Source organism: Salmo salar, chromosome ssa04, assembly GCF_905237065.1.
Source record: "Salmo salar chromosome ssa04, Ssal_v3.1, whole genome shotgun sequence".
In the NCBI taxonomy this organism is placed as follows: domain Eukaryota; kingdom Metazoa; phylum Chordata; class Actinopteri; order Salmoniformes; family Salmonidae; genus Salmo; species Salmo salar.
Window position 1 is genome coordinate 20856122 of NC_059445.1, and position 15397 is coordinate 20871518.

The 15397-nt window shown below is 40.9% G+C and overlaps 1 protein-coding gene and 1 pseudogene across 1 annotated transcript; both read left to right on the forward strand.

Moving 5' to 3' along the window:
* The first annotated feature begins 43 nt into the window (after positions 1–43).
* On the forward strand, positions 44–7334 carry LOC106602532 (sialic acid synthase-like; annotated as a pseudogene).
* A 1042-nt stretch (positions 7335–8376) lies between these two features.
* nansa (N-acetylneuraminic acid synthase a) lies at positions 8377–12406 on the forward strand. Its single transcript, NM_001140095.1, is given in 6 exon segments — positions 8377–8589; positions 9528–9743; positions 10365–10464; positions 10671–10825; positions 11222–11488; positions 11813–12406. Coding segments are annotated over 6 exon segments (1089 nt in total). The 5' UTR covers positions 8377–8457; the 3' UTR covers positions 12032–12406.
* The last annotated feature ends 2991 nt before the right edge of the window (positions 12407–15397 follow it).

Consider the following 15397-nt stretch of genomic DNA (forward strand, 5'->3'; position numbering starts at 1 on the left):
GCCATGGTAATGGTATTTCACTCTCCATTTTCCTGACATACTGTAGGAATACCAGAAGGAATTCTCTGATATTCCCATCAGATATTCCGGCCATGAGAGGGGTATCAGCATCACCATGGCAGCAGTGGCAATGGGGGCAAAAGTGGTGGAGCGTCACGTGACCCTGGACAAGAGCTGGAAGGGCAACGACCACGAAGCGTCGCTGGAGCCTTCTGAGCTGACAGAGCTGGTCAGAGCCATCCGCCTGGTGGAGCGGGCCAGAGACACGGGCATCAAACAGATGCTACCCTGTGAGAAACCTGCCATGACAAGGTGAGTTGGCCTCGGGAGGTTTAATTGAAAATAAATATCACATACTTTTTGGAGACTGTTAATATTATGAATGGGAAAGGGAAAATATTTATATAGTATATCTTTCAGACCCCGTCCCTTGTTCCACATTTTGTTACGTTACAGCCTTATTCTAAAAAGTATTAAATTGTTTTTTTTCCCCCTCTCATCAATCTACACACAATACCCCATAATGACTTAAGACAAAAAAAGGTTTTTAGAAATTTTTGCTAATTTATAAAACATTTAAAACCGGAATATCACATTTACATACAGTACCAGTCAAAAGTTTGGACACACCTACTCATTCAACGGTTTTTACTTTATTTGTACTATTTTCTACATTGTAGAATAATAGTGAAGACATCAAAACTATGAAATAACACATGTGGAATCATGTAGTAACCAAAAAATTGTTAAACAAATCTAAATATATTTACAGTTGAAGTCAGAAGTTTACATACACTTAGGTTGGAGTCATTAAAACTCGTTTTTCAACCACTCCACAAATTTCTTGTTATCAAACTATAGTTTTGGTAAGTCGGTTAGGACATCTACTTTGTGCATGACACAAGTAATTTTTCCAACAATTGTTTACAGACAGAGTATTTCACTGTATCACAATTCCAGTGGGTCAGAAGTTTACATACACTAAGTTGACTGTGCCTTTAAACAGCTTGGAAAATTCCAGAAAGTTATGTCATGGCTTTAGAAGCTTCTGATAGGCTAATTGACATCATTTGAGTCAATTGGAGGAGTACCTTTGGATGTATTTCAAGGCCTACCTTCAAACTCAGTGCCTCTTTGCTTGATATCATGGGAAATATATAAAACAAAATCAGCCAAGACCTCAGAAAAATAATTGTAGTTCTCCACAAGTCTGGTTCATCCTTGGGAGCAATTTCCAAACGCCTGAAGGTACCACGTTCATCTGTACAAACAATAGTACGCACGTATATATACCATGGGACCACGCAGCCGTCATACCGCTCAGGAAGGAGACGCATTCTGTCTCCTAGAGATGAACGTACTTTGGTGTGAAAAGTGCAAATCAATCCCAGAACAACAGCAAAGCACCTTGTGAAGTTGCTGGAGTAAACAGTTACAAAAGTATCTATATCCACAGTTAAACAAGTCCTATATCGACATAACCTGAAAGGCCGCTCAGCAAGGAAGAATCCACTGCTCCAAAACCGCCATAAAAAAGCCAGACTACAGTTTGCAACTGCACATGGGGACAAAGATCGTACTTTTTGGAGAAGTGTCCTCTGGTCTGATGAAACAAAAATATAACTATTTGGCCATAATGACCATCGTTATGTTTGGAGGAAAAAGGGGGAGGCTTGCAAGCCGAAGAACACCATCCCAACCGTGAAGTACGGGGGTGGCAGCATCATGTTGTGGGGGTGCTTTGTTGCAGGAGGGACTGGTGCACTTCACAAAATAGATGGCGTCATAAGGAAGGACAATTATGTGGATATATTGAAGCAACATCTCAAGACATCAGTCAGGAAATTAAAGCTTGGTCGCAAATGGGTCTTCCAAATGGACAATGACTTCCAAAGTTGTGGCAAAATGGCTTAAGGACAACAAAGTCAAGGTATTGGAGTGGCCATCACAAAGCCCTGACCTCAATCCCATAGAAAATTTGTGGGCAGAACTGAAAAAGGGTCTGCGAGCAAGGAGGCCAACAAACCTGACTCAGTTACACCAGCTCTGTCAGGAGGAATGGGCCAAAATTCACCCAACTTATTGTGGGAAGCTTGTGGAAGGCTACCCGAAATGTTTGACCCAAGGTAAACAATTTAAAGGCAATGCTACCAAATACTAATTGAGTATGTAAACTTCTGATCCACTGAGAATGTGATGAAAGAAATAAAAGCTGAAAATAATCATTTTCTCTACTGTTATTCTGACATTTCACATACTTAAAATAAAGTAGTGATACTAACTGACCTAAGACAGGGAATTTTTACTAGGATTAAATGTCAGGAATTGTGAAACTGAGTTTGAAAGTATTTGGCTAAGGTGCACGTAAACTTCCGACTTCAACTGTATATTTGTGATTCTTCAAAGTAGCCACCCTTTGCCTTGATGACAGCTCTTCACACTCTTGGCATACTCTCAACCAGCTTCATGAGGTAGTCACCTGGAATGCATTTCAATTAACAGGTGTGCCTTAATGATTTTGAGCCAATCAGCTGTGTTGTGACAAGGTAGGGGTGGTATACAGAAGACAGCCCTATTTGGTAAAAGACCAAGTTCATATTATGGCAAGAACAGCTCAAATAAGCTAAGAAAACGACAGTCCATCATTACTTTAAGACCTGAAGGTCAGTCTATCTGGAAAAAAAGTTTATTCAAGTGCATTCGCAAAAACCATCAAGCGCTATGCTGAAACTGGCTCTCATGAGGACTGCCACAGGAAAGGAAGACCCAGAGTTACCTCTGATGCAGAGGATAAGTTCATTAGAGTTTGTGCAGCCCAAATAAATGCTCCACAAAGTTCAAGTAACAGACACATCTCAACATCAACTGTTCAGAGGAGACTGAATCAGGCCTTTATGGTCGATTGCTGCAAAGAAACCACTACTAAAGGACACCAATAAGAAGAGACTTGCTTGGGCCAAGAAACACGAGCATTGGACATTAGACCGGTGGAAATCTGTCCTTTGGTCCGATGAGTCCAAATTTAGTCAACAGATGATCTCCGCATGTGTGGTTCCCACCGTGAAGCATGGAGGAGGAGGTGTGATGGTGCTTTGCTGGTGACACCATCTGATTTATTTAGAATTCAATGCACACTTAACCAGCATGGCTACCACAGCATTCTGCAGCAATACGGCATCCCATCTGGTTTGCGCTTAGTGGGACTATCATTTGTTTTTCAACAGGACAATGACCCAACACAACTTCAGGCTGTGTGAAGGCTATTTGACCAAGAGGGAGAGTGATGAGTGCTGCATCAGATGACCTGGCCTCCACAATCACCCGACCTCAACCTAATTGAGATGGTTTGGGATGAGTTGGACTGCGGAGTGAAGGAAAAGCAGCCAGCAAGCGCTCATCATATGTGGGAACGCCTTCAAGGTTCAAGTCCAGACGATCAGGTTCAAGTCCGGGCTCTGGCTGGGCCACACAAGGACATTCAGAGATTTGCTCGAAGCCACTCCTGCATTGTCTTGGCTGTGTGCTTAGGGTCGTTGTCCTGTGGGAAGGTGAACTTCACCCGTCGGAGGTCCTGAGCACTCTGGAGAAGGTTTTCATCAAGGATCTCTCTGTACTTTGCTCTGTTCATCTTTCCCTCAACTAGTCTCTCAGTCCCTGCCACTGAAAAACATCCCCACAGCATGATGCTGCCACCACCATGCTTCACAGTAGGTATGGTATTGGCCAGGTGATGAGCAGTGCTTGATTTCCTCCAGACATGACGCTTGGGATTCAAGCCAAAGAGTTCAATCTTGGTTTCATCAGACCAGAGAATCATGTTTCTCATGGTCTGAGAGTCCTTTAGGTGCCTTTTGGCAAACTCCAAGCGGGCTGTCATGTGCCTTTTACTGAGGAGTGGCTTCCGTCTGTGCACTCTACCATAAAGGCCGAATTGGTGGAGTGCTGCAGAGATGGTCCTCCCATCTCCACAGAGGAACTCTGGAGGTCTGACAGAGTGACCATCGGGTTTTTGGTCACATCCCTGACCAAGGCCCTTCTCCCCCGATTGCTCAGTTTGGCTAGCTCTAGGAAAATTATTGGAGGTTCCAAACTTCTTCCATTTAAGAATGATGGAGGCCACTGTATTCTTTGTGACCTTCAATGCTGCAGAAATGTTTTGGTACCCTTCCCCAGATCTGTGCCTCGACATAATCCTGTCTTGGAGCTACGGACAGTTCCTTTGACCTCATGGCTTGGTTTTTGCTCTGACATGCACTGTCAACTGTGGGAGCTTATATAGACAGGTGTGTGCCTTTCCAAATCATGTTGAATCAATTTAGTTGACCACAGGTGGACTCCAATCAAGTTGTAGAATCATCTCAAGGATGATCAAGTAAGTAAAGAGAAGCAGTAAAAAAATATATATATACAGGGGGGTGCTGGTACAGAGTCAATGTGCAGGGGCACCGGAATACTAATGTAAATAAGGTATTTCTGTTTTGCAAACATTTCTAAAAACCAGTTTTTGCTTTGTCATTATGGGGTATTGTGTGTAGATTGAAGAGGAGCATTTTTTATTTCATCCATTTTAGAATTAAGTAACAAAATGTGGAAAAAGTGAAGGTGTCTGAATACTTTCCGAAGGCACTGTATGTACAAAATATACAACATATATCAATAATATACTAAATAAATATTTTTCCCATTGACATTTGGAATAATAACTTTCTCAAAATTATAATGTTATATTAATTATTTTATAAGGTAGGCCCATTATGTTTGTCATAAACCTACCTTACATCAAGTATTATCTTTGTACTGTATAGCCTACAACAGCACATACTGTAGGAGGAAATCTCCATATTATGTTCTCTTCCAGCTCGGGAAGTCAGTGGTGGCTAAGGTGGTGATACCCAAAGGCACGGTGCTGAGTATGGATATGCTGGGGGTGAAGGTGGGCGAGCCGAAGGGCATCTCTCCTGAAGACATGGGACAGCTGCTGGGCAAGGCCGTCACGGAGGACGTGGAGGAGGATGGGAGCGTCACGCCAAGTATGGTGGACGGCTACAACAACAAGGGCTGAGTCAACCAGGTGTGCGTTCATTCAGCAGGACACAACGTTGTGGAACGTTCAGATAGAAAGATGCTATGTAAAACAAACATGTTAATATGCTGACTAGACCGGTGTTATGATATTGATGGTATGTCAGGACTGATCGTCTGTTTACATTTCTACCATTGTGGCTAGATGGAGTAGACCTACATCTTCATTTAGTGGTCGGGTCAGAGACAACAGTTGTTGACAACTTTAGTGTTGTAGCAACACCTAACCCTAATCCTTTTCCTCACTTTAACCTCAGTCTCCTGACCTGTTATTTCACCTAACCTACTGTGTTGGTTCCCCTAACCTGCCACGTTAATTGACCTAACCTGCCACGTTAATTATCATAACCTGCTATGTAAACAGACCATCAATCGCAACTACTATCAGTAGCACGTTTCGTGCGGGATCGTTGCAAAATAAATGTACCCATTATTCAATTATTTAACTGCTCATGCGCGTCTGCATAGCCAGGCGCTAAAATAGAACTTGGTTCGATTTCAGAACCTTAACGCCTGCAAGTCCCCCCTCTCCATTTTACTCATTGGTTTTCGCGAGCATACTAACCCACGTGGGTGATTGACAGTTGAACGAGAAGAGATTAATCAAAGAACCCTATCTAAAAACTAACTAGGTTTCCCCTTTAATCTGTGGATTAATTGTCAGAGTAGAGAACATGATTTTGTATAATGAAAAATTCGGCAAAGATCCAGCAAAAAAAGGGACCCTACATTTAAACTAAACGAACAACCCAACGTTTATGTCCCAGGACAAATTAACTAGCAATAGTTAGCTAGCTAAATATCCATGAATGTGTTGTGTGTTTTGACCTGTCCCCAAATTAATATACTTTAGTTGTTTTGCTAATTTAATCTGCGTGTCATGAACTAAAGTCTGATGGGGACAGTCAAAATCAACATGTGTATGCACTTGAGGGGCTGGTTTGGGGAAGTTGTAACATGCTAATTCTACCAGCCACACGCCTGCATCTGCATGCTTATTTTGTTCATCCACATCAGATGCGATCATGACACTCAGGTTAAAACATCAAAGCCAACTGTGAACAAACTATATTAATTTGCGGGCAGGTCGAAACACATGAAACAATCATGGACATTTAGGTAGCTAGCTGTTGCTAGTTAGCTTGTCCTGGGAGATGAACATTGGGTTGTTATTTTACCTGCATATTGTCCTGTTTTTAGCTGGTTCTTTGTAGAATTTTGACCCGGAGTCATACAAAATCGTGTGTGTCTCTACTCCAGCGACAAAACCACAGATGAAAAGGGAAACCTAGTTAATTATCTTTAATTATTCTCTCCTCGTGTCTGTCAAGCATCCACGTGGGTTTGTATCTTTTTCCTTATATCCAATAAGGAGGCGACAGTCAACACATGTGCATCTCAAATAGAACCAAGTTCTATTTTAGCTCTTGGCTACACAGAGGCACGTTTAAGCATGTGAGAGATGTGGGGGAAATGATTGAATAACATATAAGTGTACAGTAATTTTGCAACGCTCGCACACGCAATGTGGTCGGCAAAGGTTAAATATGGTAAACAAAAACTTAAACTAAAATAAAAATGAAAAACTATTTAGTAAACTGAAATAAAATAATAAATAAACATTTGAAAAACTAAAGCTATACTGAAACTATAATTTAAGCCCTTTTTTACTAACGGGGTTTTCGAACAATAATGTGCATAAAACCTGAATGACTAACAGGTGGTGCTGTATTGAAGCCACTGTGCAGCCATCTTGGTAATCCTCCTCAATTAAATTTTTTTATTTTGGAAGTGATAGAAATGCATTTGTTAATGTCTACATTAGTTGCATCATTCCCCCCCAAAAAACCGATAGTCATTTCTGTGTAACAATCAATATACTGCTGGCTGTCACCCAATAATATATTTTTCAGATACAAAATTCTCTAATATTACATAAACATAACATGTTAAATGTGGATTTTTTTGCTGTTTTTGCAGCTGTTGTTGCAGCTGTTTTTTTATTAACCCTATTTGAAGGTGTTAGTGAATGGTATGTTTAACCTTAATAACTCTAGCAGAAAATGTTATTAGTTACATAATATTTACACTGCATCACAAGCGTTCATTGTGGACAATTTAAAAATGTTTGTGTGGTAGACTGTTGGTCCTCATTCCTCTAAAACAGATGTTCATTTTGGTGTAACAAAATACACCTGGCTGTCATCCAAAAATGTGTTTTTCAGTTTCAAAATTCTACAATATCACATAAACATAACAAATGTGCCTTGACTTCATTTGTTGTTTTTTTCCTCTGTCTTTCACTCAGATAAAGGTAAAGGTAGGCTACTTGATTCTTTTTACATGTACTACTAAAGTGAAAAAAGCTTTGGATTGGTGTAAACATGGGCAAGAGAGTTTCCTTCCAACATTATTCTTGTACCAGTCTAGGCTATTATTCTTTTAAATCCAAGTCACGTCAAGATTGAGCAAGCCAAACATATGACCTGGCCCATCACGTTAGTATTACTGCCCCCAGTGGAACGAAGTGACATCCCCAAAAAACACAAACTATAGGCCAAGTAAACATAAATGGCTCCTAGAATTCCACCCATAGGCTACTTTCTGTCCCGGAAAACTAAAACTGAAACGAAATAATACAAAAAACGAAACCGAATAAAAACTAGTACATCAAGTTTGAAAACGAACTAAAACTATACTTAATTTCAAATAAAAATCTAAAATCGAATAAAAATATGTGTTTTATATTAAATTACAAAACTATAATAACCTTGGTGATTGGTGAGGTTTGCATGTTAGGAATCACGTCGGCTCTATTCATTGAATTTCTATCTGCAACGTTTGAATACTGAACATGGCACTGGGTGATGTATAGTCAGAAGCCAGTTTTTTATTTATACATTTTTTTATAGGTAGAAACAAACAGATTAGATTACAATATAGTAGACTTGACTGTCTATATAAGGTACATTTATTTATATACATGTGGTGGATGTTTACTTTTCTATATCAGAGGATGTGAAATAGAATTATGTGTTAAAAAAAAGTCAAATACACTGTATACAAATAATTATTGACGTTTATACTTCTTCTGTAATAATAATATATATATATATATTTAAAGTATTAATTACAATGTCTCACATTTTGACTCTTGAGAATCCTGAAATGACCTGTGAGTGAAGGGAGAACTTTTATTTTGAAACATGAGTGGAGAGGAAACCACGTGGATTCCGGATGTGCAACGTGGAAATTAGCTCGACTTCTTCCGCGAGAACCCACACTTGACTGTCTCTGTACTGGTTAAGAGCAAGCGAACCTGGCCATCTTATCGCTACAAACATTTTAGGAAACCGCATTGATCACGTTTCTAAAATGCCTCTGAAATTCGAGCTTTGTCCTGGCAGGATGATTGGGGGTTCTAACCCCTGCTTTATTATTGCAGAAATTGGACAGAACCACCAGGGAGATATTGAAATCGCCAAGAAAATGATCAAGATGGCCAAGGTAATGTTAGTAGCAAAGTGAATCAGTTAACTTAGTTCAGCTGCTGTATTGGGGACCATGGTACTGACTTACTTGCTAGTTAACTAGCGGCTTCTTTAGTATAAATGCATTTGACTATTTTTGGCAGTTTTAAAACTGACAGTCCAGTCTCTTGCATGACACTGCTTCTTGTCTGACTGCTGCCCTGCGCCTATGAGGAAATGATCGATTCCAGTGCCCATATGACTGTAAAATGACAATAGCCTGCTCTGTTGCTTGCTGGGGTTGTATTTCAAATTGTGAACTTGTGCCATTGAGACCATGGGCATCTATTGGTCAATTTATTAAGGACTGATATTGGTGGAAATAGAATTCCTGCCAGAGATATGGCACAACAGATACCCACCCCCATATACAAAATGATCACACCACTTGACTGTGTTTTATGAAAGGCAGTGGGTGTGTTAGCCATAGATTGTTGCACATGATAATGTGATTTAACCAAAGATTTTTGGTATCCATTCAAGTTTTTTTTTAATGTCACGTGCACAAGTACAGTGAAATGCCATTCTGGCCTTACTCTGAGTTAGGTTAGGTACTGTTTGGTGTAGTACAGTGACATTTTGACCAGCCTTAACTTGGCGATACTATCTTTGTTTTTGATTTGGCCAAACCTTTATCTTCTAAAATGTCATTGTCCAGTTGCAGGTGACGCATTTGAATGTATTCATGTTTCGCTCTGAGGTAATCCGACAATGTCTGTCACCACCTTGTCTATTTCAAATCTTCTCTCATTGTTCGAGACAGGTGAGTGTCATCATGACGTGTGGCACGTTGGGGTGTGGACCCACCTGTCGCAATAAATTATAGACGATTTGAAACAAGGTTTCCTCCTCATCCTCCTTGGCAACACATTTTACAACTATGTGACCCTACTCATATTGACAATCAATTCACAGGACTGCGGGGCAGACTGCGCCAAGTTTCAGAAGAGTGAGCTTGAGTACAAGTTCAACAAGCGTGCCCTGGAGCGTCCGTACACCTCCAAGCAATCCTGGGGAAAGACATACGGAGAGCACAAGCGCCATCTTGAGTTCAGTCATGAACAATATAGAGAGCTTCAGAAATATGCAAAGGAGGTTGGAATTTTCTTTACTGCTTCAGGAATGGACGAGGTAAGAATGATGGTGATGTGGAATATGCCCATAGAGCCCCACAGTGGAGGTGTCATAATACCCATAACCTAGCGGTCAAATAAAGAAATGGTTCGAATTGTTTCACAATTCATTTTTCCTATAGGGAATTTTAGAAATACCTAAAATAAGGGCTGTGTTTATGGAATCCTTACCCTGGCGTGATGTTTTCATAACCATCTAAATCTCTTGGACAGGGTGACGATTTGTATATAGTTAATCCAGAGATTCTTCACCTCGATTCAGCAGTGTCATGGCATTTGTAGTTCTTTATGACAGCCACATTAGCAGCTAAGTAGCATTTTATTTTTTTGTGTGGTAAATACAGGCAAATAAATTGATAAGTCACCTTGTCCTAGAGCGATTTACACAATTATCAAAATGTCACGCCAGGGTGATCCTACATGAAACACAGCCTTTATTTTAAGAGTTTCTAAAATCCCCTATGGGGAAAAATAAATGTGGGGGAAACAATTGGAACTATTTCCCTGTTTGACTGTTAGTTTTTGGGGGGTATTATGACTCCTACTGTGGTACTATATTGAATAGGCCTGTATAATGCATATAAAATCTATTAATTATTTGTTGTATATCTCTTGTTAGATGGCTGTGGAGTTCCTACATGAGCTTGATGTGCCCTTCTTCAAAGTCGGTTCAGGGGACACCAATAACTTTCCCTATCTGGAAACGACTGCAAAAAAAGGTCAGTGATTAAAGTTTACAGTATGATAGATATTGGGTGTCTTGGGCTGCTAAATGTAAAAATGAACATTTTAGCTTCTGAAGTAATTTGATTATTTGGTCTACTTTAAACTCGTGAAAGTGTAGTAAAAAATGTGCAATATCAAGAATAAAGCGAAGCGTAGGTTTTTTGTTGTGAAATCTCACATTTCTTTGGTTTAATGCTAGGTCGCCCCATGGTGGTATCCAGTGGCATGCAGTCAATGGAGACAATGAGACGGGTCTACCAGACGGTCAAGAAACACAATCAGAACTTCTGCATCCTGCAGTGCACCAGTGCCTACCCATTGGAGGCTGAAGATGTCAACCTGCGTGTCATCGCTGTAAGAGTTTTTCATTGGTTTGAATGAAGGAATTGTTTCAGGCAAGATCACCCCTAAACACATGGTGCATCTTATTTCTGTTATTAAATTTTTATTTTATTTAACCTTTATTTAACTAGGCAAGTCAGTTAAGAACAAATTCGTATTTACAATGACTGCTTAGGAACAGTGGGTTAACTGCCTTGTTCAGGGGCAGAATGACAGATTTTTACCTTGTCAGCTCGGGGATTCGATCTAGCAACCTTTCGGTTCCTGCCCATCGCTCTAACCACTAGGCTACCTGCCGCCCCAATGGACCACTAGTGCAACAGTCACATTGCTAGTCTGTGATTAAGGCTAAATCCAGAGAGAATACATGTTTCGAGGCAGGAAAATGACCCATGATCTCGTTCATAGGAATACCAGAAGGAATTCCCTGATATTCCCATTGGATATTCCGGCCATGAGTCTGGGGTCCACATCTCCGTGGCAGCAGTGGCACTGGGGGCAAAGGTCATTGAGCGTCATGTGACCCTGGACAAAAGCTGGAAGGGAAGTGACCACGAAGCTTCTCTGGAGCCCTCTGAGCTGACAGAGCTGGTGAATGCCATTCGATTGGTGGAGAGGTCTCTGGGGACGGGCATTAAGCAGATGCTGCCCTGTGAGAAGCCATGCCACGACAAGGTACGTTCCTGGATTGGCACTTTTCATTGTATTCCAACAGATGGCGTTATTCTTACGCTACCACATGGCCATCTGCAATGGTTAATGGCAGTCAGGCTATCTGATGTAAGACAATGGGGCCATTTTTTTTTTACAAACATTATTTAAGCGTTTATTCCAATTCAGGGGTGGGTGTGTGTTAGGGCCAGGAGTTTGTTTTCCTAACCTTGTCATCTGACCTGGAAAAACTCTGTACCCTATAGGCTATATGATCTTTGGTTCGTTGCTTCAAACAGGAAAAGATGTCAGGACTTCTTTTAATACATTGATTGTGTTCTCTTCCAGCTGGGGAAATCAGTGGTGGCCAAGGTGGCGATCCCCAAAGGCACGGTGCTTGGTATGGACATGCTGGGGGTGAAGGTGGGCGAGCCGAAGGGCGTTCCCCCCGAGGACATCTTCCAGCTGGTGGGCAAGTCCGTCACAGAGGACGTGGAGGAGGACGAGAGCATCACCCCGGATGTGGTCGACAGCTACGGCAAAAAGATCAAGTGCCGAGTGAAGTAATCACCCTTGTAATAGCCTACTGTAACCATGGTAATACCGTAACCACAATGCCAAACAACACAATGCACTTTTACTGGCTGAGAAAAGTGAAAAGATGCTTGTGGGAACATCGATAATCCAGATATTATTTAGAGGCCCAGAAGTTTCAGTTAACGGGACATGTTTTATATTTCTGGTTTCATGTTTTTTTTACTAGATGGAAACAAACATTCAATGAATCAGACTTGACTACTAGTTAAGAAGAAAAAATACAAACTGTAGGTTCAGTAGTGACTGAAATGTTTGCATTCTAATTGAATGTTTAACTGTTCATGTATAAATGAAATGGCCAGTTATGTTGCACTACAAAAATGTCAAATACAAAATGCCAAACAATGATTTGTTTTATCTTTTTCATACGAAATCACACTCCTTGATTGAAATTATATTATTTTGTGATACAATTGTGGTACAAATGAGTGTCAAAAGTGAGAACATACAGTACCAGTCACAAGTTTGGATACATCTACTCATTCCAGGGTTTTTCTATATTTTTACTGTTTTCTACATTGTAGAATAATAGTGAAGACATCAACTATGAAATAACACATATGGAATCATGTAGGAACCAAAAAAGTCTTAAATATATTTGAGATTCTTCAAAGTAGCCTCCCTTTGCCTTGATGACAGCTCTGCACACTCTTGGCATTCTCTCAACCAGCTTCATGAGGTAAGACAAATGGAATGAAATGAAATTAACAGGTGTGCCTTGTTAATTTGTGGAATTTCTTTCCTTAATGCGTTTGAGCCAATCAGTTGTGTTGTGACAAGGTAGGGGTGGTATACAGAAGATGGCCCTATTTGGTAAAAGACCAAGTCCATATTATGGTAAGAACAGCTCAAATAAGCAAAGAGAAATGACAGTCCATTACTTTAAGACAAGTTCAAGTACAGTCGCAAAAACCATCAAATGCTATGATGAAACTGGCTCTCATGAGGACTGCCACAGGAAAGGAAGACCTGTGAGTAGGTGAACGGATGATCTCTACATGTGTGGTTCCCACAGTGAAGCATGGAGTAGGAAGTGTGGGGGTGCTTTGCTGGTGACACTCAGTGATTTATTTAGAATTCAAGGTACACTAACCAGCATAGTTACCACAGCATTCTGCAGCGATACGGCTTCCCATCTGGTTTGCGCTTAGTGGGACTATTTGTTTTTCAACAGGACAATGACCCACCACACCTCCAGACTGTAAGGGCTATTTGACCAAGGAGAGTGATGGAGTGCTGCATCAGATGACCTGGCCTCCACAATCACCCGACCTCAACCCAATTGAGTTGGACCGCAGGGTGAAGGAAAGCAGCCAACAAGTGCTCAGCATACAGTACCTTGCAAAAGTATTCACCCCCTATTTTGTTGCGTTACAACCTGTAACTTAAATGGATTTTCATTTGGATTTCATGTAATGGACATATACAAAATAGTCCAAATTGGTGAAGTGAAATGAAAAAAATTACTGGTTTCAAGAAATGTAAAATTTCAATGGAAAAGTGGTGCGCGCATATGTATTCACCCCCTTTGTTATGAAGCCCCTAAATAAGATCTGGTGCAACCAATTACCTTCAGAAGTCACATAATTAGTTAAATAAATTCCACCTGTGTGCAATGCGTCACATGAGCTCAGTATATATACACCAGTTCGGAAAGGCCCCGGACTCTGCAACACCACCAAGCAAGCGGCACAATGAAAACCAAGGAGCTCTTCAAACAGGTCAGGGACAAAGTTGTGAGAGTCCAGATCAGGGTTGGGTTATTAAAAAATCTCTGAAACTTTGAACATTCCACGGAGCACCATTAAATCCATTGTTAAAATTGTTTAAATATGGTACAGCAACAAACCTGCCAAGAGAGGGACGCCCACCAAAACTCATGGACCAGGCAAGGAGGGCATTAATCAGAGAGGCAACAAAGAGACCAAATAACCCTGAAGGAGCTGCAAAGCTCCACAGCGGAGATTGGAGTATCTGTCCATAGGACCACTTTAAGCCATACACTCCACAGAGCTGGGCTTTATGGAAGAGTAGCCAGAAAAAAGCCATTGCTTAAAGAAAAAATAAGCAAACACATTTGGTGTTCGCCAACAGGCATGTGGGAGACTCCCCAAACATATGGAAGAATGTACTCTGGTCAGATTAGACTAAAATTGAGCTTTTTGGCCATCAAGGAAAATGCTATGTCTGGCGCAGGTGCAAACCCAACACCTCTCATCACCCCGAGAACACCATCCCAACAGTGAAGCATGGTGGTGGCAGCATCATGCTGTGGGGATGTTTTTCATCAGCAGGGACTGGGAAACTGGTCAGAATTGAAGGAATGATGGATGGCGCTAACTACAGGAAGATTCTTGAGGGAAACCTGTTTCGGTCTTCCAGAGATTTGAGACTGGGACCGGAGGTTCATCTTCCAGCAGGACATTGACCCTAAGCATACTGCTAAATCAACACTCGAGTGGTTTAAGGGGAAACATTTAAATGTCTTGGAATGGCCTAGTCAAAGCCCAGACCTCAATCCAATTGAGAATCTGTGGTATGACTTAAAGATTGCTGTACACCAGTGAACCTATCCAACTTGAAGGAGCTGGAGCAGTTTTTTGTTGAAAATTGGGCATAAATCCCAGTGGCTAGATGTGCCAAGCTTATAGAGACATACCCCAAGAGACTTGCAGCTGTAATTGCTGCAAAAGGTGGCTCTACAAAGTATTGACTTTGGGGGGGGGGTGAATAGTTATGCAGGCTCAATTTTCTGTTTTTTTGTCTTATTTCTTGTTTGTTTCACAATAAAAACTATTTTGCATCTTCAAAGTGGTAGGCATGTTGTGTAAATCAAATGATACAAACCCCCCAAAAATCTATTTTAATTCCAGGTTGTAAGGCAACATAATAGGAAAAATGCCAAGGGGGTGAATACTTTCGCAAGCCACTGTATGTCGGAACTTCTTAAAGACTATTGGAAAAGCATTCCTCATGAAGCTGGTTGAGTGTGCCAAGAGTGTGCAAAGCTGTCATCAAGGCGAAGGGTGGCTACTTTGAAGAATCTCAAATATAAAATATATTTTGATTTGTTTAACACTTTTTTTGGTTACTACATGATTCTGTGTTACTTCATAGTTTTGATGTCTTCACTGTTCCACAATGTAGAAAAAAGTAAAAATAAAGAAAAACCATTGAATGAGGCGGTGTGTCCAAACTTTTGACTGGTACTGTATAAAAAAAGAAAGAAACAGGTGCGTTCAGCAGGGCACAATGTTGTAAAATATTCAATATAAATAAAGCCCCTCTGCATGCTCATCGTCTTCATCAGGGTGTTGACCTGACTGCAGTTCTACA